Here is a 20991-nt window from a genome sequence, read left to right as displayed (position 1 = left end):
CAGTGTAGTAGAAAACTGCTGAGACATGCACATTGGTCAAAACAATCTGCAAAACACTATTAATAGAAATTTATTTATTTTTATTGATTTTCAGCATGGTTTTCAAATACTTTTCAAAAACAGTTTCTGTGATGTCACAGTAAATGAGGTTTCAGTCTAAAGAAGATCTAAATGAACTGTAAAATGTCCTAATTTGTTTCAAACACACAAAGATGTAACCAAACAATACTGTAGCCCATTGACTTCCATTGTATGGGCAAATAGTGCAAAATAATTTTAATAGTGAGTAAATCAGAAGTAAATTAGTTTTTTATCATTCATTCATCAATTAATTAATTCAAAGCAAACTATTCCTTTAAGCAATTTTGGATATACAGTAGCCAGTACAAACGATAAGCATTATTAAATATATTGTGCTTTATTAAAGGAATAGTCCATACAAACATAAAAATTCAGTGATTTAGAAATAAATATTTAAACCTGTTTGGCATAAAAGAAAATATTTTGAAGAATGTTGGTGTCACCAAGCCAGCAGAGGGAGCCCTTACCCCTGGATGATCTGTGATCACTCCCTCTGCTGGTACTTCCTGTTTGAAAGACTATAAATTCTGTAGCAGGCCCCTTACCTGCAGGTTGTATTGTTGGATTCTTTGGTTTTGACCCTGGCTGTCTTTTGATACTTTGATTGTTTGCTGCCTGACCCGACCTCTGCGTGTTTTTGGATTCTGTTGTTGCCTTGCCTCTTACACTCCTTTTTGCTGTGATTTGATGCCTGCCTGCTTTGACCATGCCTTTGTTCAATAAAACCAGCGAATGGATCCGCACGCCTCAGACCCCTCAATCATGACAGTTGGTAACCAAAGATTTTCACTTCCCATTGACCCCCACTGCCTTTTTTGTCCATACAGGGAAATTAAAATGTTTGGTCATCATTGTTCTTTAAATTATCACCTTTTGTGTTTGCATTAACGTGTGTTGAATGCTACCTTTCCAAAACCTGACCAGATGTTCTGAATCGTTAACCACCTGTGGCCCACTCAACCAACCACAAAGAATCCGAAGACCCCTAAAATATACTTGTCTGTAAAAAAAAAAATTGACCTTCGTAAACAAATGACTGTAAACGTTAGAAGTTATGCTACTACAAATCTATTAATATGCAAAATGCAAAGACATAGTACTGTTTGCTGACCTTTTTGGTAAGCAACCGGCTCTCTTGGGGCAGAAGACATCACTATACTGAGAATAGGAAAGAGGAATATTAACAGACTGTTTTTTCTAGAGGACTTTCAACTGACGTGGAATTAATAGGCAGACTGGAAATGACAGTTTGGGGATGAATGGAGAGACATTCAGAGAAACAGTTGCTAACTCAATGAAGAACTTCACCCGTGCCCAAAGAGAGGATGGCTTCGTGCTCAATCTTACAATGCAATATATATTTGACCTTCCATTTCCAGTATTAGGAATACAGTAGACAGTTTTTTTATTGTGATATCATCAGACAAAAAATATAATTCAGCAGAATATGTTTTAAATTAAACAGGATATTCAGTGCAGGAAAAAAAGCAGGACAGGACTTGATTTTGTGATGATGTATATTTTTTTCTTCAAAATAATGTGCACTGATGAAGCATGCATTTAAAATTGTCTGTTTTAATTAATGTGGACTAGATGTTTTGAGAATTTGCTGAAACATGCAATATGATGTGAAATGACAACAATATTGCATACTAATGTAACGATTTGCTTGTGCGCTTATGGGTGTTTTCAGGGCTTTATCTAAATGTTTATATAAATAAAACCATCGAATACGGACAAGCTCTTTTTCTCCACTTTATTTTTCTATTTCACCGCTCACCGCTCTTTTTCCCCGTCAGAATAAAAGTCCTTATAACAACAGGCAATTTAACATGAGGAGGGAGGGTATTTCTAACACAAAATAAAAGTTTTTTTTTCTCTTACACTAATATCGTAAACTACCAGGTGATGGCAGTGAGGGATCACAAATAGAGAAACACAGACAGAGATATTTCTGCCTTCATTTCCAACATATTATGCTCTTATAAATTCACTTAGTATTCTTTCAGAATACTAAGTGAATGGCGGTTGTCTGGATGGCCCTGTTTGATACTGTTTTTGTACTGCTGAGAACTGCTGGGCAAAGCCCTCGACAGTGCCGCTGAAGAGGCCGGCCTGGGAGACGGGTGCTTTGAGAAAGCATACTTTGTCCGTATCACTCATCTGCGCCAGGTTCTGCCAAAGATGGCGCTCCTGGTGGACATCACCTGTCCAAGGGACTGTGCCGTTACCTTCGTTCTTCATAGATCAAAATCATTCGCCGTGCAGAGTTCCTGCATTACAAACAATGTCAATGTCAGAAATTTATGGAATATACATGCATGTATACCAATTATTCATAATTGAATGGATCGTTTTTGAATGTAATGGCTTACACAATAAATTTTTTTGTAATTTTGTAGAAGTTGTAAAGAGTATGACAGTTTAAGTAAGAATCGACTCATCAGTTTTGTTGTTCAACTGTAAATGGAACACTACTTTGCATTTGTCATTTACCTACAAACAATGTTTTTTTTATTTTTTTATTTTATTTGTATATTTAATGCAAATCAAGCAGCACCTCCAGGAATCACAGCAAGTTCTACCATATTCAAAATAAGACACTCATAGATTTCCTTAACAAATCAACAACACAAATTCAAGGCAAGCCAAGTTTATTTATATGCCACATTTCATACACAGTGATGTTTCAAAGTGCTTTACATAAAAGGAAGTAAAACAATCATAAAAACATAATCACAACAAGAAAATAAGAAATTAAAAAACCTTTCAAATGAAATTAAAACAGTTAAAAATAAAAACAAGATTGCACAAAATACAGTGCAATCAGTTAAGATGTAGCACAGTGCTTATTCAATAAATGCACAGCTAAACAGATGAGTTTTGAGACTGGATTTAAATGTGGCTAATGTTTTGCCACATTTGATCTCTTCTGGATGCTGGTTCCAACTGTGGGCAGCATAATAGCTAAAAGTGGACTCCTTGTTTTGTGTGAAACATTGTTATTTCTAACTGACTCAATCCTAATGGTCTGTTAGGTTCATATTCAGTGAGCATATCTGCAATGTATTTTTTTTCCTAGGCCATTGATAAATAAAAGTACTTTAAAGTAAAAGTACTTATATCAGTCCTTAATGTCACAGGAAAGAACCTGAGGTGATATGCTCAGATTTTCTAGTTCTATTTAGAAACCTGACAGCAGTATTCTGGATGAGTTGCAGCTGTCCAATGGTCTTCCTTGCAATGCCGGTGAGGGGACCATTACAATAGTCCAGCCAGGGACAGTTTTAGGATTTCAACTTTATGGGGGCTTAGCCCTTAGAGAGACCATTATAGATACAATGATACAAATTACCTAAATAAAGCATTTTATTGAGTTTATTAAATAAATTGACACAATTACCTATTAAAATTTCAGACGTTACAGTGAGTGATTCTCATGTTTTTCTTTTGGTGTTGAATGAACATATAAGCTTAATACAAGAAATACATGGATCTATTGTACTGTACTGCCCAAGTCTTCATGCTGGCAGAGCACCCCAGTATCTAAATGCTTGCTGAGCACCTCCATGTCTCCACTCTTCAAGAGCGCTCTCCAGTGCTCATGTCTTGTAGGTGCTCCCAAGTCTCCAGGCTGGCAGAGCACTCTAGTGTCTATGTGCTTTTTGAGCAGCTCCAAGTCTCCATGGTGGCAGAGCATGCCTGTGCTGCAAGAGTGCCCTCAATGCCCAGAACCTTATTTTGTGGCTCCTCACCTCGCCACTGAACCTTTGCTGTTCCCGTCCAGCCCCCCCTCCCTCCTCCTGAGAGCCTTCTGTACCCACTCTTCTTGATTTCCCTCCTGAATTCGCCAGAGCTGTTGCCAAAACTCACTTCTCCAAAGTGCCGCAAGAGCCCTGGATCCTGAAGACCCGGAACTTACTGAGCTTCCTGCTCTGCCTTGGGCACCTGGACTGCCTCCATGAATTTCATACCTGAATTTTGGATTTAAATCTAACCACAATTTAACTTTTTGCTACACTAACCATAGTTTAACCATGTACACCTGTGGTCATACAAATGTTAATCAATATACCAAATAAAAAGTTACTATAAAAAAGGCATAGTTACTTTTCATAAGTTTTGTTGGCTTCTCGCAGTGCTGTTTGGGTCAAGTTGTGAGTGTTTTCAGTGAATTTGTGTTTTTGGTTGTGTTATGAGTATTTGCAGCATGTGTTGTCAAACTGTGGATGTTTTCTGTGGATAATTGCTGGTGCCTTCTCTATTTGCATTTGTTTTTTTTACTTGCTTAAGAGCTATCTCGGCCAGTGGACTTTGCATATGTGGAATATTCTTTTTCGAAGCATAAACAAAGGTGATGGTGACACATACAATCTAAATAATTGGGAAGTAGCACCATAAAGTGGCTTTTTATGTTTTGTTTTACAGCAATGGGACAGGAGTGTGAAAATCCAGACAACAACGGTCAACTGCTATAACACCAAGAAAAAGATTCTGATAAATCAAACCAACATTGCCATTGCATGAAGAACCTTTAACATGCATGAAACTCCTTTACTGCACAAAAAGTTTTTAATAGAGACAAGTGGTACTTTAAAATATTAAATTGTTCTTTGCGTTTCTTTGAACTGATCAATGAAAGGATCTTTTCAGAACCCAAAATAAATTTTAAGAGCCAATGCTGCAGTTGGGGGTTGCACATTCTGATGTGTTCCTGGGTGAACATATTTTGTTAATCCAAACATTTAATGATAGATGAATGACAACAAAGGGCAACAAAGATGTTGATCCAGGAACACATCCAGCTCTTAAGGGTCTCAACTAAGTTGTGGTATTGAAGGTGGAGAAAGCGCTGGTTATTCACCTCCTGCACCTATAATCCCTGCCAGACCTGTGACCTGTGGGTTACAGGTCCAAAAAAAACAGTTTTGTTTAAACACCGTTTAATTTTTGCTTTAGAAACAAGTAAATTAAAAATCGTGTCAAGAATCTTGGTGTGGTTCTTGAGACAGGCCTTAAGCCGCAGTACAGTATTTTTTGCCCAATTTAGCCTCGATTTATCAGATTTTCCCCTCCAGGTAAACAGAGGAAAAATACATCGTCTAGTACATCGGTCCCGGTGTTCGGCACTGATCTGGTAATGTGAGACGTTCACTTATGGAACTTTGCATCTCCTAATCTGTTTGCAAACAAATCGGGCTCGCCCCTGATCCTATTAAACTGGATTGATATTTAGGATTTAAATGAGTGGAAAACAACAGCTTAGAAACAACACAGTGGTGAAAGTGGTGTATTGTTCAATGAAAATGAATAACTTAACCAGAAGTTGTAAGTGCTAATACCATGAATAATGTACAAAACATGTTTGAACGTTTTAGGTGTGATATAGCTTGTTGCAAGCTTCATAAAGCAATGCTTCTTTTGATTTATTGTTCAATCGTTTTTGGTAAAAAATTATGTATTTATCCGTTTTAAGCCCAGTAATAGGTATTTGATGCACTTTTACAACATAATTAAATTCAGTGCTGAATTACAGAGGTTTGTGCTGTTATTTTATAATTTACTGCTTTAATATTAAGAAATGAGGACTATATCAGAATCAGAATTAGCTTTATTCACCAGGGAAATGTTTGTGGTCTTCAGAAGATCTTGTTTCATACATATACGCATGCATATATACGAACAGACAAAACATTTAAATAAAAATAAAGTGGAAAAAAACATTTACATGAATAATAATGTGATATAAATCTAAAACAAAGATTCATGCACATATGTGTGCAATGCTTACTAATTGTTTAAGGAAAATATATATTTTTTAAATTATATAACTAAAGAAGACAATTACTTCCAGTTAATTAAATTAAAAGAACAGAACATGAAGTTCACTTTTTTTTACTCATTTAGACTTAGGAACAGAATGTCCCTAACGTGTCAAAAAGATTATTGAAAAAGAAATAGATAATTTAGAAAGTAATTAAAATAAGATGTTAACAACAGATATATGAACCAATTTAATTTAAACAGGTAGCACTTGATTACCTATTACACTACTAAAAATTCCCCAAACACAGCACAAAACTATATTCATTAGCAACTATGTTCATTTACTTCACCAAATAAAACATATTCTGAGCTATTGTTCTGACAAACATTCATGCTACAGTTTTACTTTTGAACTATTTTGTTGTCTTTGCAGTGTTCTGGGTTTGAAATATTTGTCCATCAGCTTGTGTCCTCCATGTCAGCCTGGTGTTACTCGGCAGTCCCAGTTTCCTCAGCTTTTGCTCAAACTGAAGACAAACATAACCATCAACCAGCTAATAATCATCATAAAGATGTTTTCGTGTGTCATTCAAACATTTACATCACTTAACACAGAGAGCATATGAATGATGCAAATATAATTTTAATACTGACCTGCTGTAAAATGGGGCCGTTAAAATCATTGACATTAAGGTTCAGTGGTGACTTTATGTTTATTTTCAGCACTTGAATCTTCTTGTCTACAGGGATTTAAATGATCAGATCAGTAATATGCAATAGTAAACACTATTGTCTTTATTCTATGATCACACAAACACCAGCAAACAAAGAGGTTTTCTTACCAGTGCCACAGACAAATTTGAGTTTCTTTGAACATGGTTCGTCAGCCCACTGTGCATTTGGCAAATAAATTTCTCCACAATATTCTTTTCCGATTAAATTATTGGGTTCACCAGCCAACCAAATGGTGAATCCATAGATGCTCTGATCTGACCACTTCCAGGTGTCTCTGTATAAACCTATGAAAGCTTTTGTCACATTATTGTTGTTGAGCAGCTGCTTTAGTTTTTCGTTCTGATCTTGGTTTTCTATTGTAGCCAAATCAGTGTGATACAGTCTGCAGTAGTTTAAAGAGTCACTCCAAATTTTCTTCTCTTGAATCAAGACAGTAGTATTTGTTGTGGCTGTGGACATATAGTTTATTTAGACATTCTATTTATTTAGTTATTTTTAAACACATTAGTCAAGTTAGAAAAGCACATTCAATTACCATTATAGCACACGGCAGAAAGGGGCACTCCACATTGATAATCAGACCAAAGTCCTGTGCTAAGGAACATAGTACAAGCCTCTTTTGACAGATAGCTGTCTGGTTCATATAAGTCCCAGTTGGTGTATGTCATTTTTTTTTCTCCATAGGACCATCTCCAGCTGTAGATATCATCATACAATCCTATCCAAACACTGTCCTTGTAACCAATGCTCTGCAGAGTTTGAACGAGTTGGTCGTGTTGCTTCTTGTTGTCAAATGATGCTAAATCAAAGTAATATTTTCTGCAGTAATCTTGAGCCTCAGTCCAGTTCATCAACTTATTGATGATGTAATAATATTTAGAAGAGCACAGCGGAAGATTTGCAAATCCTTTAAAAAATGTACACAGAAAACTTTACTTGTTCAAGTAAATATGAGGAATATAATCTTTTTATACTTAAATGTGAAACATAACTATATTTTTATACTTACCTGTTAACAGTGCTATGAAAAGTATCCTATGTACAAAATCCATTTTAGACAAATATGATAGACTGGGAATAATACTGGCGATAAATATAGAATAAATAAATATAAAAATACAGAACAACAAACATCAAGTCGTATTAAATACAATAGTGACATATTCCAAGCAATAGTAATAATAATAATATTACTTGATGTGTCTTTGCCAGTGTTGATAGGCTTCCAAATGTTTCTTTTCTATCTTTCTCCCCAACCAACTACAGTCTTTGACTGTGCCACAAGGATCCTCCCCTTCAAAACTTGTTTTAACTCTATTAGAATATTGCTGTTGTGGCAATTTTTGCAAACAAGATCAGACAGTCATACAGAAAAGGAGGGCAGTTCTTCACTTTTATATCTTAGTCTCACCCAAGGTTACATAACCGCTGTACTTTTCAACAGAAGGAAAGACAGTGACCTGAAAACGCTTCACTATATCCTTTCTGTTAAAGCTTAGTCCCCTTAGGTCAAGTACAGACACCAGCTATCCCATCTCTCATCAGTATAAATGAATTTTCCTTCACATTACAAACCTCACCTACAACAGAAAGTGAGCATTTAGTCATGTGATCTCAACATGGCCGCCACTGTAACTATACTCTTATATAGAATAAAACAGCTTTTCCGGTTAATTCATTTCTATATCAAATATTTAATGATATTTAAAATATAATTTCTATATCAGACGTACTAAGTTGCAAGTTGGACCCCCCGCTGTTCTTTATATGTACATTTAACTTTTGCGGCCTCTTACTGCTACCTTTCCCAACTTTTTTATAATGCAGCTATCATGAAATCCAAAATGAGACAATATTTGGCATGACATTTCAGAATGTTATCTATATTCTGTTGTGAGGAAAATATAAGTTTATGAGATTTGTAAATTATTGGATTCTTTTTTATTCACAATTATTCAGCGTCCCAACTTTTTTGAGTCGGGTTTGTACGTGAGCAAAACAGTTATATTTGTTAAAGACTGCAAGTGAAATGACAGCATTTAAGGGCAGATATTCTGGAAAATAACAAAAAAAAATAAACCTTGAAGAAATTAAATATCCTAACCTACAGCTGACTCAACTTCAACTGTGCAACAAAGATGAGCACTAATTTTTAATCAAAAAATTGTTCCTCATCTTCCTGATCTTCTGCTTCTTCTTCTTTCTCAAACCAGCTCTTAAACTAGCTTGAAGGAGCATTGCTGCCACCTACTGGACCGAGAGTCATTTTAGTCATTAACACCTATGGAGAACCATTCATGCAGCTCCTCATACAAAAAAGTATGTCGAAACTGAAGTTTTTTTCCAGAAAATGTGCATGTGCTTTCTAAAACAAAAAGATGCTCCAGTTAGCTCTTTTGGTTAACTGACTTCCTTTCTTAGCAGCCTGAGCGTTGCAGTTTTGACAGATCTGTCTCTTCCGTGGTTGGGTTTGTCTCTTCTTAGTGGTGTACCTTGTGTTTTGAACCTAGGCCTGTGAGGGATTGGTGTCCTTTAACATCCTATAACAACCACATAATAAGTTTAAAAATCCCATTTAAATTATGCATTATTTGTTTTTGTAAAAAAAAATATTTACACACACGTTTGTTTTTGTGAAATGTGGGGACATTCTGAATTATACTCTACAGACTGTGTGTGCTATTGTCCTACACCAACCCTACACCTAAATCTACCCCTTACAGTAAACTACCACCATTTTTAGATTAAACAAACAAACAAACAAACAAACATAAACAACTCACTATGATTCATAAGCATTTGAAGAGTGGGGACATGAGGTAATAAGTCACCTTGTCCTTGTAATACCTATGTCATACTCATGTCATAGAAATTTATATGCGTTTTTGTGTCCTCATATGTTACAAAAACACATACACACACACATACACAAAGACTGTTTTGACATGAGATAACCAGCCCACATAATTTCCTCCCATTCAGATTGGTCAAAGTGTGCTCTTTTTGCGGTCAGCTGCAAAAGTTGTCTCAGCATGTACATTGGTGTAACATTGAGGTGTTTGCACAAAAGCAATAGCAGACCCTCACTTGCTTCTTTGTCAGGAAGTGTGTTGTGCTGACCTGATTTCAGTTATGTGTGTTTGCGCCACCAGTGACCTTTTACAATAAATGTACCCACACCAGTGTAGTAGAAAACTGCTGAGACATGCACATTGGTCAAAACAATCTGCAAAACACTATTAATAGAAATTTATTTATTTTTATTGATTTTCAGCATGGTTTTCAAATACTTTTCAAAAACAGTTTCTGTGATGTCACAGTAGAAGATCTAAAGAACATCTAAATAAACTGTAAAATGTCATAACTAGTTTCAAACACACAAAGATGTAACCAAACAATACTGTAGCCCATTGGCTTCCATTGTATGGGCAAAAATTAAGTTTTTTTTATCATTCATTCATTAATTCATTCAAAGCAAACTATTCCTTTAAGCAATTTTGGTTATGAAGCCTCAGTAGCCAGTACAAACGATAAGCATTATTAAATATATTGTGCTTTATTAAAGGGATAGTCCATACAAACATAAAAAATCAGTGATTTAGAAATAAATGTTTAAACCTGTGTGGCATAAAAGAAAATATTTTGAAGAATGTTGGTACCCAAAGATTTTCAGTTGACCCATTGACCTCCACTGCCTTTTTTGTCCATACAGGGAAATTAAACTGTTTGGTCATCATTGTTCTTTAAAATATCACCTTTTGTGTTTGCATTAAAGCGTGTTGAATTTCCAAAACATGTTAAAATTGTCTAGACCAAATGTTCTGAACCAATAACCACTTGTGGCCCACTCAACCAACCGCAAAGCCTCCACAGACCCCTGAAACATACCTGTATATAAAATAAATTGGCCTACAAAAACAAATGACTGTAATCGATAGAAGTTACGCTGCTGCAAATCTGTTAATGTGCAAAATGCAAAGACAATACTGTTTGCTGACCTTTTTGACCTTTAGATAAAGAATCTCTTCATATTATACAACGTGTGACGTGTTGTTGCTTATCTGTAACATTGCCAGTCCTCAGCAATAGATCTACTGTGTATCGAGTAACTACACATAAAGCCTCAATGATCTATTGGATTATAAAATTCTCTATAGGAAAGTTAAACACACTGATGATACAAGCTAATAAATTAAATTATTATTCAAATTGCATTTTGCAATTGTCTAAAAAGGAAACTATTAATAAGGATTTGTCTGTCTGCCTGGCATTTGTATTTCGTTGACTGCAGGAAGTCCACTAGGTCAAAGGCTTATTTATTCGCATGGAAACGTTAATGAGGACAAGGGGTGTCAACTGAAAAACAGAGAAGGTATATATGACTATAACTTCTCTTGGCTAGTGAGAAATTGTTTTGCAGTTCGGCCAATTTGCATCCATAATATACTTGAACATTTTACATACCATATTCTTATTTCGTTCTCTGGATGGAGACAGCTCTGATGCCAGCCCTCAAGATGTTTGCTCTGCGTGCCAATATTCTTATGTCTTGCATATCATGTAAGTAATTTATGCATACATACAAACATATCATATATGTATAATATATATGTAATATATTTAACAAAATATTTTAAAATGCTACACATAAAATTTTTTGTAAAAATGTTTTTGTTTAGTTTAACTGAAAAAATAAAGGCTTAAGTAGCATGGATATATTTGTAGCAATATCCATAAATACATTGGGTTTATTTAAGTCTTTTACACCAAAAAAAATGAATAAAACAACATAAAAATAGGATATTATGTAAAGAAGATGATGTTCCATTAATTTATTCACTCAATTCACTTATTTTTAATTAGTAATATGCATTGCTTAAAACTTAATTTTGACAACTTTAAAGACAATTTTTTCAATATTTAGATTTTTTTGCTCCTTCAGATTACAGATTTTCAAATAGTTGTATCTCTGGCAAAAATTGTCCAATCCTAAACCATACGTCATACATCAATGGAAAGCGTCTTTATTCAGCTTTCTGAAGTTGCATAAATCTCAATTTTAAAAAAATTAAACCTTATAACTGGTTTTGTGGTCCTGGATCACATATGAGTTTCTGCGTATTTGTTTTTTATTTTGCTTTAATTGCAGTAGCACTTAAAGCTGATTATTTTGTGAACAAAAAAAATAGTCAAAGTTGTCTTAAGACAAGAACGAATTTTGCTTTTATGTTTTGATCCACTTCAAAAGCTGACTACTGTATATACACTCATTACATATATATAACATTGTGCTAATTGATTGACTTCCCAGGACTCCTTGCGACTTTCTTTGTTTCTTTGTTTATTTCAGGTGTGTCTATGATCCCCGAGGTTTTTCAGCCGAACGTCTCGATCACAGCAGCAGTGGATGGTTCGGTCACCCTGGATTGCCACACCACTGCTGATCTAGTTGTGGCCTGGTTTTGGCTGAAACAAACCCCAGGGCAAAAGTTGATCCCTATAGTTTCCACATATTACCAGGAGATAAAACTTAAAGAAGAATTTGTAAATGAGTCAAGACTTCAATTGAAAGTCGAAGGCAATAAATCTGCTTTAACATTGACCAAGATTACCTCCGCAGATGCTGCCTTTTACCATTGCGGTGTGGTACTGTATGAGAAGCTGTACTTTGGAGGGGGAACTTTTCTGAAGGTTAATGGTGAGTGGGAAGCCTGGAACGTGAGATCTGTGACTTTTACTGGTTTTTTATTGTAATTGCTGCCGGTACATTATATTATTTTTCATTATAGATGCAATGCCAGTTCAAGTCATTCAGCATCCCGTTTTAGACTCACATCGTGTGGGAGATTCAGTGACTCTTCATTGTTCAATTTTTGGTGAGAGTTGCTCAGGAGGGCAGAGTGTCTTCTGGCTTAGATACAAACCAAGAGAGTCCCATTCAGGAGTCATTTACACTGATGGAGGCAGTGAAGATCAGTGTGAGAAGATCTCTGTGACTGGATCATCTGTACAGAGTTGTGTGCACAAAGTCCCCAAAAGCGTCTTCGGTGATGAAACTTACTTCTGCGGTGTGGTAGCATGTGGAAAGCTAATCATTGGAAATGGAACTAAACTGAAGGCTGATGGTAAACGAAGCTTTACTGTTTGTAATATACTTTTATAATCTTTTATAGTAGATTTCATAAATCAGTATGTCATTATTTATATGTTATTTTAGTTATTTCTATTTGGATTATTTGCATTAAGATTATAAAATTAAGTCTCCCCTCTCCCCCCCAGTTGTTCCCCAGAAAACAATAATTTATATAATCACACCGCTCTGTGCTGTATTATTGATATCAGTGATAGTAAATATAATCATGGTGCTGTTATGGAGAAGAGCTACACACAAAGGTATTTTTTTATACAACTTTCAATATACAACTATTCAAAATTACACTGTCTATGAATGTTTGAATATAAAAATTGCCATAATTAATTTAATTAAATTATATATATATATATATATATATATATATATATATATATATATATATATATATATATATATATATATATATATATATATATATATTATTAATTTATTTTATTTTATTTTATTTATTTATTTATTTTTTATATTTTTTATTTCCTTTTATGATACATTTTTAAGGTGTGGATCATTCAAAGCCTACAGCCCAGGTAAGTGCTTAAACTTCACCTGTCAAATAAACATTATGCACATTAATTAAAGTTAAAACTATATCATTCTCCTGTTAGACTACGGATATAGACTCTGAAAACTATGCTTCGCTGAAGTTTTCTCCAAACCAGCCTACGCAAAACATGAAAAACCGTGAAGAGAGAACCTCTGTCATCTATGCATCTGTCCGTCAGACAAGAAGCATTAAACAAGGGTTTCCTCGTTCTTAATTGTTAGCTTTTTTAAAAGTGCGCATAATATCAACATTAGAGAAAGGTGGGTTTTTGTCTTTAAAACGTAAACATAAGTACATTGTAAAACGTGTGTGTACACAATACGTGCGTTGTACCAAATGATTTATTTAAATGTAAGTACATGGTAGTTAACGCCACGTAATATAAAGTGGGACCATGTCTTTTGTAGATTTTCTTTGCTGTTGTCAATAGGAGTGTGGTCATCATGTAAATCAATGTCTAAATATACATTGTTACATTTTATTTGTAAACATTAAAACATGAGGAAAAATACACATCGTGAGTTTACAATAACTTACCATTCAGCACCATGGAGAGAAGCAACATTTTGTCTTTCAGTCCAAGCTGCTTGCCATCGGAAACAAAAAACTGTTAAGTGTTAATAACTATGTTATTAAAAACCACCCAAAAGTGACAGAAACCTGGAAAAGGATATAGTAGATTTAGCATGTGTTTGCTTGTATGTAATATGTATGCAGCATTTTGCAAATATATTGAAATGTACTACTCGTCACCTCCAGGTGATGGCAGTCAGAAAACACTAATGCACACAAACACAGATATATTCTTTATCCACTATAAACATGTGTTAACAACGCCTTACGATAGCTTCCATTTGTGAACCTAAATATATAACCTATGTAACTTAAGTGTTTGTTTTCTTTCTTCTTCCTCTTATAGACTGCTCTGATGTTTAAGTATCATCGTACCCTGTTTAAATCATTTCATATTTCGTAACATGTGTTATTGTAGCGTTTATTGAGTTATTGCCTGGCATCACCCTACACACCTCTCTAAATTTCATTAACCTGGCCTGCTTGCAGGATTAGATGTTGACTTGTTGCAGCTGTTTGCATACTGCACTTAGCAGTTCACTTCAGGAAATAGTAATGTGTGCCGGAGAGAACCGATGCAGTCACATGATAAAGTCAAACTGTGCCTCAGAGAGCAACCAGATTCACTCAGAGCCTCATGTCGACAGAAGACCCAGGAAGAATATAACATGATTAATAAAATGCACACGATACTCTTTCTTTTTCTTCATGAAGTCTGTAAGTACAAAATATTAATTCACTCTGTCATTCTTTTCCCAATGAATCTACATGTCATTTTTTTTAATATTATGTTAATGATTTGTCCAACAGATGAACATAACTGCAATGTAGCTCGTGTGGATCAGGTTTTAACAGTAAAAGAGGGAGGCAATGTATTGTTGCCTTGTCTTATTTTAAATGATAATATACACCGAGCACTGTGGTGTAAACAGGTTCTTGGAGAGAAACCTGTCCTAATAGTGTCATCGTATCATCACTCTCAACCGAATGAATTTTCTCCTGACTTTGAAAAAAATCGTTTCCATGCAGTGCGAAAATATGATAGCTTTAACTTAACCATCCTGAGGACCTCGAAATCTGATTCAGGCACATATTTCTGCGGCAGTGCTTTTGCTAATATTATTTCCTTTAGCACTGGAACTGTTTTGCTGGTCAAAGGTGAGGGCTATGATATTTATATAAACTCATTTAGGACGGACGATTCCTTCTATTTCCAGTGTTAACTGTTTTTGCTTATAGGTGCCTACATCAAACCCGCTGTTGTTCAACAGCCTGCGCTTGGTGTTATGAAGCCAGGAAGCAATGTGACTCTGCAGTGCACAGTAGAGACGAAGATGTGTGAGAAAGGAGTACAACTAGTCTACTGGTATAGACGCAGTTTGGACACAATCCATCCAGGAATGGTTTATATTCATGGAGACATGAAAAATGAGTGTGGGAAGAACTCTGTAGCCTCCTTTGATACACAGAGCTGTCTGTACAACCTGCCCAGGACGAATGTTGGTTTGTCTGATGCTGGACTGTACTACTGTGCGGTGGTAACATGTGATGAAGTTTTATTTGGAAACGGCACAACATTGGTCATTGAAAGTAAGTGTTTTGTTTTAAGTTTTAAGGAATATGCATAATATGTGTGTATATATATATATATATATATATATATATATATATATATATATATATATATATATATATATATATATATTTATATATATTAAATTTTATTGCATGTATATTATTAATACCATATAAGTTTTAAATACAGCAAGTTCGACAAACAAATGTAATATAAATATAAAATATTCAAGTGTGTCTGTGTGCATGTGTATACAAATGCACACACACACACACACACACACTTATGCTCATAAGTTTACAAACCCCTTGCAGAATGTAATTAATTGATATAAAATAAAAGGGATCATGAAAACGGCATGTTATTTTTTATTTAGTACTGTCCTGAATAAGCTACTTTTAACAGATGTTTACATATAGTCCACAAGACAAAATAATAAAGTATTATTTATAAAAAAACGACCCTATTCAAAACTTTTCATACCCTAGGATCTTAATATGGATGATAAAATCTCAATATTTAGGTGTGTTATTTCTGGATGATCCACAACTGTCTTTTTGTTATATGATAGTTGTTCTTTGTTGGTACTAAGCAGTTCAACTACATGCTGTTAATTGGGTTTCCGGTATCTTCTGCATATATTAAACCTTCGCAACATTGACTGTATGATTTTGAGGTCCATATTTTCACACTGAGGACAACTGAGGGACTCGTACACAACTAGGCCTATTACAAAAGATAAAAACATCTGCTGATGCTCAAGATGGCAATGCAATGCATTAACAATTATTATGATTTTTCACATTCTGCAAGGGTGCCACGGTGTGGTTCAAGAGAAGGAGCGCTAGATGAGAATATAAATAGTTTTAATCTTCTACACACAAAGCAAATAATACTAGTGCAGACTGGCAGGCAAGCAGGCAGGAAACAAAACCACGCGTATAAACGGCGACGATCGGACAAACTGAACGGAAACAAATTGGACTTAAATACAAATTAAATTACTAAATTAACGAGACACACCAGAACACAATAAGATAATTAACCGAAGCGAAAAGTAGGGCATACAGAGCACATGGAACAAGAGTCCATATACGTTACAAAGGGGTATGTAAACTTATGAGCACAACTGTACTGTCCACCATCTGTCTCTGAGAAACTATTTGTATTTCAGCATTTTAAATGAGCCAATCAAATAATTGTTAGTTTAAAAATGATTAACATTAATGTCATGCTCTTCATAATTATATCCGTGCAGGCTTATCATTTCCATTTTAACTTAACATGCAATACGTTATGCAATATGTAGCATTGTATTTGTTTGAACAATGACAAATAGCAGGTACTAAACTTAATCCGACAAAACATTTATCGGACCCACTTTCTGAATTCACACAGTTGCACCACTTTTCTTGTGTTTCAGATGAATTTAACAGTGAGAGAAAGCAGTATTTTATTTTAATTGGACTTGCAGTGCTGTGTACAGTCAGTTTTACAGTCAATATTTTACTTTTTATACCATTGAGAAAAAAAGGTAAGATCCTGTTTCTTCATTAATTTTTGCAATCTTTTAGTTTAAGCGTTATTATTGTTTTTTTATTATTATCATCTTCATCATCATCATCATCATCATCATCATCAGACCTTCTCATAATGCTTTATTTGACTTCTAACAGAAAGAACGACTCTTCAAATCCAGACCACTAATGACACAACAACAACAGTTCAGGTTTGACCAAACAGATGTGTAAATAACAGTTACCTTTTGTAACCTGACAGAATGCTAAAAAACAAGGTTGTCCTAATTTCTCTCTTCTAGTATCGCAACACTGATGCCATTAACTGTGCTGCCCTGAACCTTTCCACAAAAAGAGGTCAGAGAAGAAGGACCTTGCAGGGGACAACATGCTCTGTGCCGATGTTGCGAGACAACATTTGAAACGTATTGCCGCTGACCGTCAAAACATACTGTAATATTCCATAGTAAGAGTAAGATAACATCTACCTATGCACGTCTGTGATTATTACGCTGTGTGTTAAAGGTGTTAACGTGAACACTTCTGGCAGACGACGCGCAAATTTCTATAAAATTTCTATAAAACCATAACCACATCCTGTAAGGGCCTAACTAGATGTGAAAGTACTGCATTCATCACTTGTATAAACCTTGGCCTTGGTATAACTTTGGCTAATTAGATTTAGGTCAGCCTTCTAATTTGGTAATTCATCTCTAACACAATCGTTACTAGTGTTAAGAATACAGTAAAACAAATATCGAACATAATATTTAAACATACTTTTTAAAAAAGCAGGGCGGGACTTGATTTGGTGACACTGTTTATCTTTTCTTCAAAATAACATGCACTGATTTTGAATTAAAATCTTGCATTACAATTGTCAGTTTTGATTAATGTTGATTATATGTTTTAATAAAAATTGTAACTCTTTTCAAATTTCCAAGATGACAACTGGACGCCATTTGCTGAAACATATGATATGATGAGGTCATGTGACACCAATATAGTATACTACTATTATAAGCTACCAGGTGATGGCAGTGAGGGATCACAAATAGAGAAACACAGACAGACATATTTCTAACATATTTCTATTCTTTTGTAAAAAAAATTTCAATATATTCTTTCATAAATAATCACGCAAAACCTTTAATATAACGTTTTACAGTAGTCTCCTAGCAGCTAGATCGCATTTACATTTATTTTTAAACATGGTAGTTGTCTATAACTCATTATCATTTTAAAATATAAATATAATTTCTTTCAAAGGTTTAAAATAATGCAAATTTCAAACTACAAGCTAAGCAGTTCGCTTGATAAATGTCATGTAAAGATTTATGCAGTTTGTGCACCACCAATATCTATAAATATCATTGTACTTATTGTAAAAATGTAATTTTGCATCAAATCATTTAAAGATTAAAGTAACTTTGTGTATGTTTTTCTCTGAATTCACATGTCAGCTTATTGACCTTACTCCAACGTGCTATAAAAAAATTGAGTGTATTGTGTATAAATAGTGCTAGTTATTTTAAATGTGCGTAACTTTGTTTATGCTCTTTATATCCTTTAAGGCTATAAATATAATACTTTACAGAACATTAATGAAAATGTAAAATCTGTTAGAAGTGCAAAATTGAACAAGGAAATGGGCAATGACTTGTTGGCTCAGAGAGCCAATGCAATGATGTGATAGTGTTTCCACTCAAAGCAGAGCAAAGGTTTCAGGTTTTCATCTTAGGTTGAACACTGAAGGTCACCTGAAAATGTACGCCATTCTCTTCATTCTATACGTTCTCTTTTATAAACCATGTAAGTACAAAACTACAATAGTAAAAGATTTACTTTTGCTTTCTTTCTTTTTTTTTTTTACTGTCACCTATGCATGTCTGCACATTATTTTACAGCGACGCCATACTCTGGAGATATTCTGCAGATGGAAAATGTAGCAGTTCAAGCGGGTGATGAAGTGACATTTTACTGCTTTCACCCAAAAGATCAGCTAAATAGAGTTATGTGGTTCAAACAGACTCTGGGCGAGAGACCTGTTCTGGTAGCCTCTTCATATCACTGGACTCAAAATAGCGTGCTTTATGATGATTTTAAAAAGGCAAAACGCTTCAAAGTAGTTGCAGCTCTTGGCAGCCTTAATCTGACTATTCAAAGTACTGTGCAATCCGATTCAGCCTTATATTATTGCGCTGTTTCTTTTTCTAACGTTGTGTACTTCGGAGCAGGAACTAATCTAGTGCTTCGAGGTTAGTAGCCAACATTTAGATGATCTTTTTCTGAAACGAGCACAATTTCACAGTCTTAAATTCGTTGTATTCTTTCAACAGGTTCTAAATCCGACAAGATTCATATCCTGCAGCAGCCTCATCCTGGAATAACACCGTCAGATAGAAATGTGACTCTACAATGTACAATTCAGAATGAACACGAGGGTTGTGGAGGTGAAAAGAAAGTGCACTGGTTCAGACGCTGTTTAGGAAAATCTCATTCAGGAATCATTCATACTCAAGATAGCTGTAAAAACAAGAGCTGTGCCTACAGTCTCTCTATGGGTAACATTGAGCCTTCTGATGCCGGGATGTACTACTGTGCTGTGGTCACGTGTCGGGAAATTTTATTTGGACATGGAATCAATCTGGCTTCTGACGGTAAGCGTTATGCAACTTATAATACGTTATATACATCCTAAATGACCATTTTATGGGAAATGACTCAATTCCATTTCATTTTAGGTAGCTATTGAGCAAAGATCATACAAACCTATATGAAGTGCCATTGAAATTTGCATGCATGCTGCTTGTAGTTCAGGGACTAGGCATGGGGTGCATTGAAGCTATTTGTTGCTTTTTCAGATGAACCTAAAGGCCAACACATGAAGATCTACATTCTAATAGGCCTTGCTGCACTGCTGACCTTGAGCTTCATCAGTAATATTCTACTTTGCGTGAAAAAGATAAAAGGTAACAACATCTTTTTTTATATGAAGGTATATACAATAAGATGAAAATATGCAGTTTTTCTGTTATTTAGGTCCAATTAACACACTTCCTTTTAACATGGGCAGGACGCTATTATTTTACTATGACAATGTCATTTTGAAGTACTAAAAATCGTTTAATATTTTATCTTATAACAGACAACACCCCACAAGATGTTCATGCTACGGATGATATAGTGTCAAGTGCACAGGTTTGTATTATATGGATACAATTATGTTAAAAGTCAAGCATTTAGACAAAGGTGGTGTATATTGTGTGCAAAAAGGTTTATTAAGTATACTTTTTTTTTTATTTTAGTACCACAGAACCTCTGATTTGAATTATGCTGCATTAAAATTCAAAACCCAAAGCACAACACAGCAGCGAGAAGAGAGGCAAAGACATACAGAATACTCTGGATTGAAATGTAAAAACTCTGTATTGTGATACTGTATATACTTAGTTGCTAATATTGTTTGCTAATCAGAGCCACTTTGAAAATCATGCAATAAATCATAGTTGTGATGTCATGTGAATAAATATGAAACTGAAATATTTACAACCATCCTCTTTATTCTGTAAATAACCGCAGACGTCTAATGTGCGTTATTGTGGATGTTGTACTTTATGTGAATAAAGTAAAATATAATTTCAGCAATATGCCATGTTTTCCTTATTATAAACAGAATACTCATGCATTTCATTTCCAGATACCATTATAACATATTCAGGAAGAAAAACACAAATTTGTGCTAGATTTGATTTATTTTGAATGTGAATGGTGACATGATCTGATTATGTTTGATAAGATCAACACCACAAACCACAAGGTCATGCCACAGTAAGATAGCCCGGTTCATACACCTGTGCTCAACTCTTTGGTAAGATTTAATAAATTATTTAAATTATTCAATAAATATTTATTGTTTATAAGGCTGCCTGCTGTAAATCTGGCCTGTTTAACAAGATCTTCTCATGAAAGCATGACTTCCACTAGGTAAAATCTCTTCATTTTATTAAAGTCCAGAAGAGAAATCTAATAAAATTTGGTCAGG

General features: G+C 34.7%; 3 protein-coding genes and 1 long non-coding RNA gene across 4 annotated transcripts; 3 read left to right on the top strand and 1 right to left on the bottom strand.

The window, feature by feature from the left end:
• Positions 1-6263: 6263 nt before the first annotated feature.
• LOC122348296 lies at positions 6264-6995 on the bottom strand. Its single transcript, XR_006251302.1, has 3 exons — positions 6690-6995; positions 6502-6587; positions 6264-6374 (listed from the first exon to the last, which is right to left on the bottom strand). It is a non-coding gene; the product is annotated as an uncharacterized LOC122348296 (long non-coding RNA).
• Positions 6996-11006: 4011 nt separating this feature from the next.
• LOC122349790 lies at positions 11007-14168 on the top strand. Its single transcript, XM_043245955.1, has 6 exons — positions 11007-11142; positions 11933-12280; positions 12372-12707; positions 12862-12975; positions 13235-13263; positions 13342-14168. Exons 1-6 carry the CDS (start codon positions 11070-11072, stop codon positions 13492-13494), a joined length of 1053 nt encoding a protein of 350 aa, XP_043101890.1. The 5' UTR covers positions 11007-11069; the 3' UTR covers positions 13495-14168.
• Positions 14169-14258: 90 nt separating this feature from the next.
• On the top strand, positions 14259-17823 carry LOC122349789. The gene is made up of 6 exons (XM_043245954.1): positions 14259-14570; positions 14664-15011; positions 15093-15443; positions 16853-16963; positions 17106-17158; positions 17249-17823. Exons 1-6 carry the CDS (start codon positions 14429-14431, stop codon positions 17366-17368), a joined length of 1125 nt encoding a protein of 374 aa, XP_043101889.1. The 5' UTR covers positions 14259-14428; the 3' UTR covers positions 17369-17823.
• A 139-nt stretch (positions 17824-17962) lies between these two features.
• On the top strand, positions 17963-20585 carry LOC122349791. The gene is made up of 6 exons (XM_043245956.1): positions 17963-18758; positions 18854-19204; positions 19286-19606; positions 19811-19918; positions 20095-20147; positions 20255-20585. The coding sequence occupies exons 1-6, from the start codon at positions 18713-18715 to the stop codon at positions 20381-20383; spliced, it is 1008 nt and encodes a 335-aa protein (XP_043101891.1). The 5' UTR covers positions 17963-18712; the 3' UTR covers positions 20384-20585.
• The last annotated feature ends 406 nt before the right edge of the window (positions 20586-20991 follow it).

Source organism: Puntigrus tetrazona, chromosome 7 (assembly GCF_018831695.1).
Source record: "Puntigrus tetrazona isolate hp1 chromosome 7, ASM1883169v1, whole genome shotgun sequence".
Classification (NCBI taxonomy): Eukaryota; Metazoa; Chordata; class Actinopteri; order Cypriniformes; family Cyprinidae; genus Puntigrus; species Puntigrus tetrazona.
Note: the sequence above shows the minus strand (reverse complement) of the source record. Positions and strands in the feature narration are given on the sequence as shown.

Coding starts and splice junctions, on each gene's coding strand:
- LOC122349791 (XM_043245956.1), top strand. CDS start 18,713: ATGTACGCCATTCTCTTCATTCTATACGTTCTCTTTTATAAACCAT. Junction 19,919..20,094: donor TTGCGTGAAAAAGATAAAAG/GTAACAACATCT, acceptor ATCTTATAACAG/ACAACACCCCACAAGATGTT. Junction 20,148..20,254: donor ATATAGTGTCAAGTGCACAG/GTTTGTATTATA, acceptor TTTTTATTTTAG/TACCACAGAACCTCTGATTT.
- LOC122349790 (XM_043245955.1), top strand. CDS start 11,070: ATGGAGACAGCTCTGATGCCAGCCCTCAAGATGTTTGCTCTGCGTGCC. Junction 12,708..12,861: donor AACTAAACTGAAGGCTGATG/GTAAACGAAGCT, acceptor TCTCCCCCCCAG/TTGTTCCCCAGAAAACAATA. Junction 13,264..13,341: donor ATTCAAAGCCTACAGCCCAG/GTAAGTGCTTAA, acceptor TTCTCCTGTTAG/ACTACGGATATAGACTCTGA.
- LOC122349789 (XM_043245954.1), top strand. CDS start 14,429: ATGCAGTCACATGATAAAGTCAAACTGTGCCTCAGAGAGCAACCAGAT. Junction 15,012..15,092: donor AACTGTTTTGCTGGTCAAAG/GTGAGGGCTATG, acceptor TTTTGCTTATAG/GTGCCTACATCAAACCCGCT. Junction 16,964..17,105: donor TATACCATTGAGAAAAAAAG/GTAAGATCCTGT, acceptor GACTTCTAACAG/AAAGAACGACTCTTCAAATC.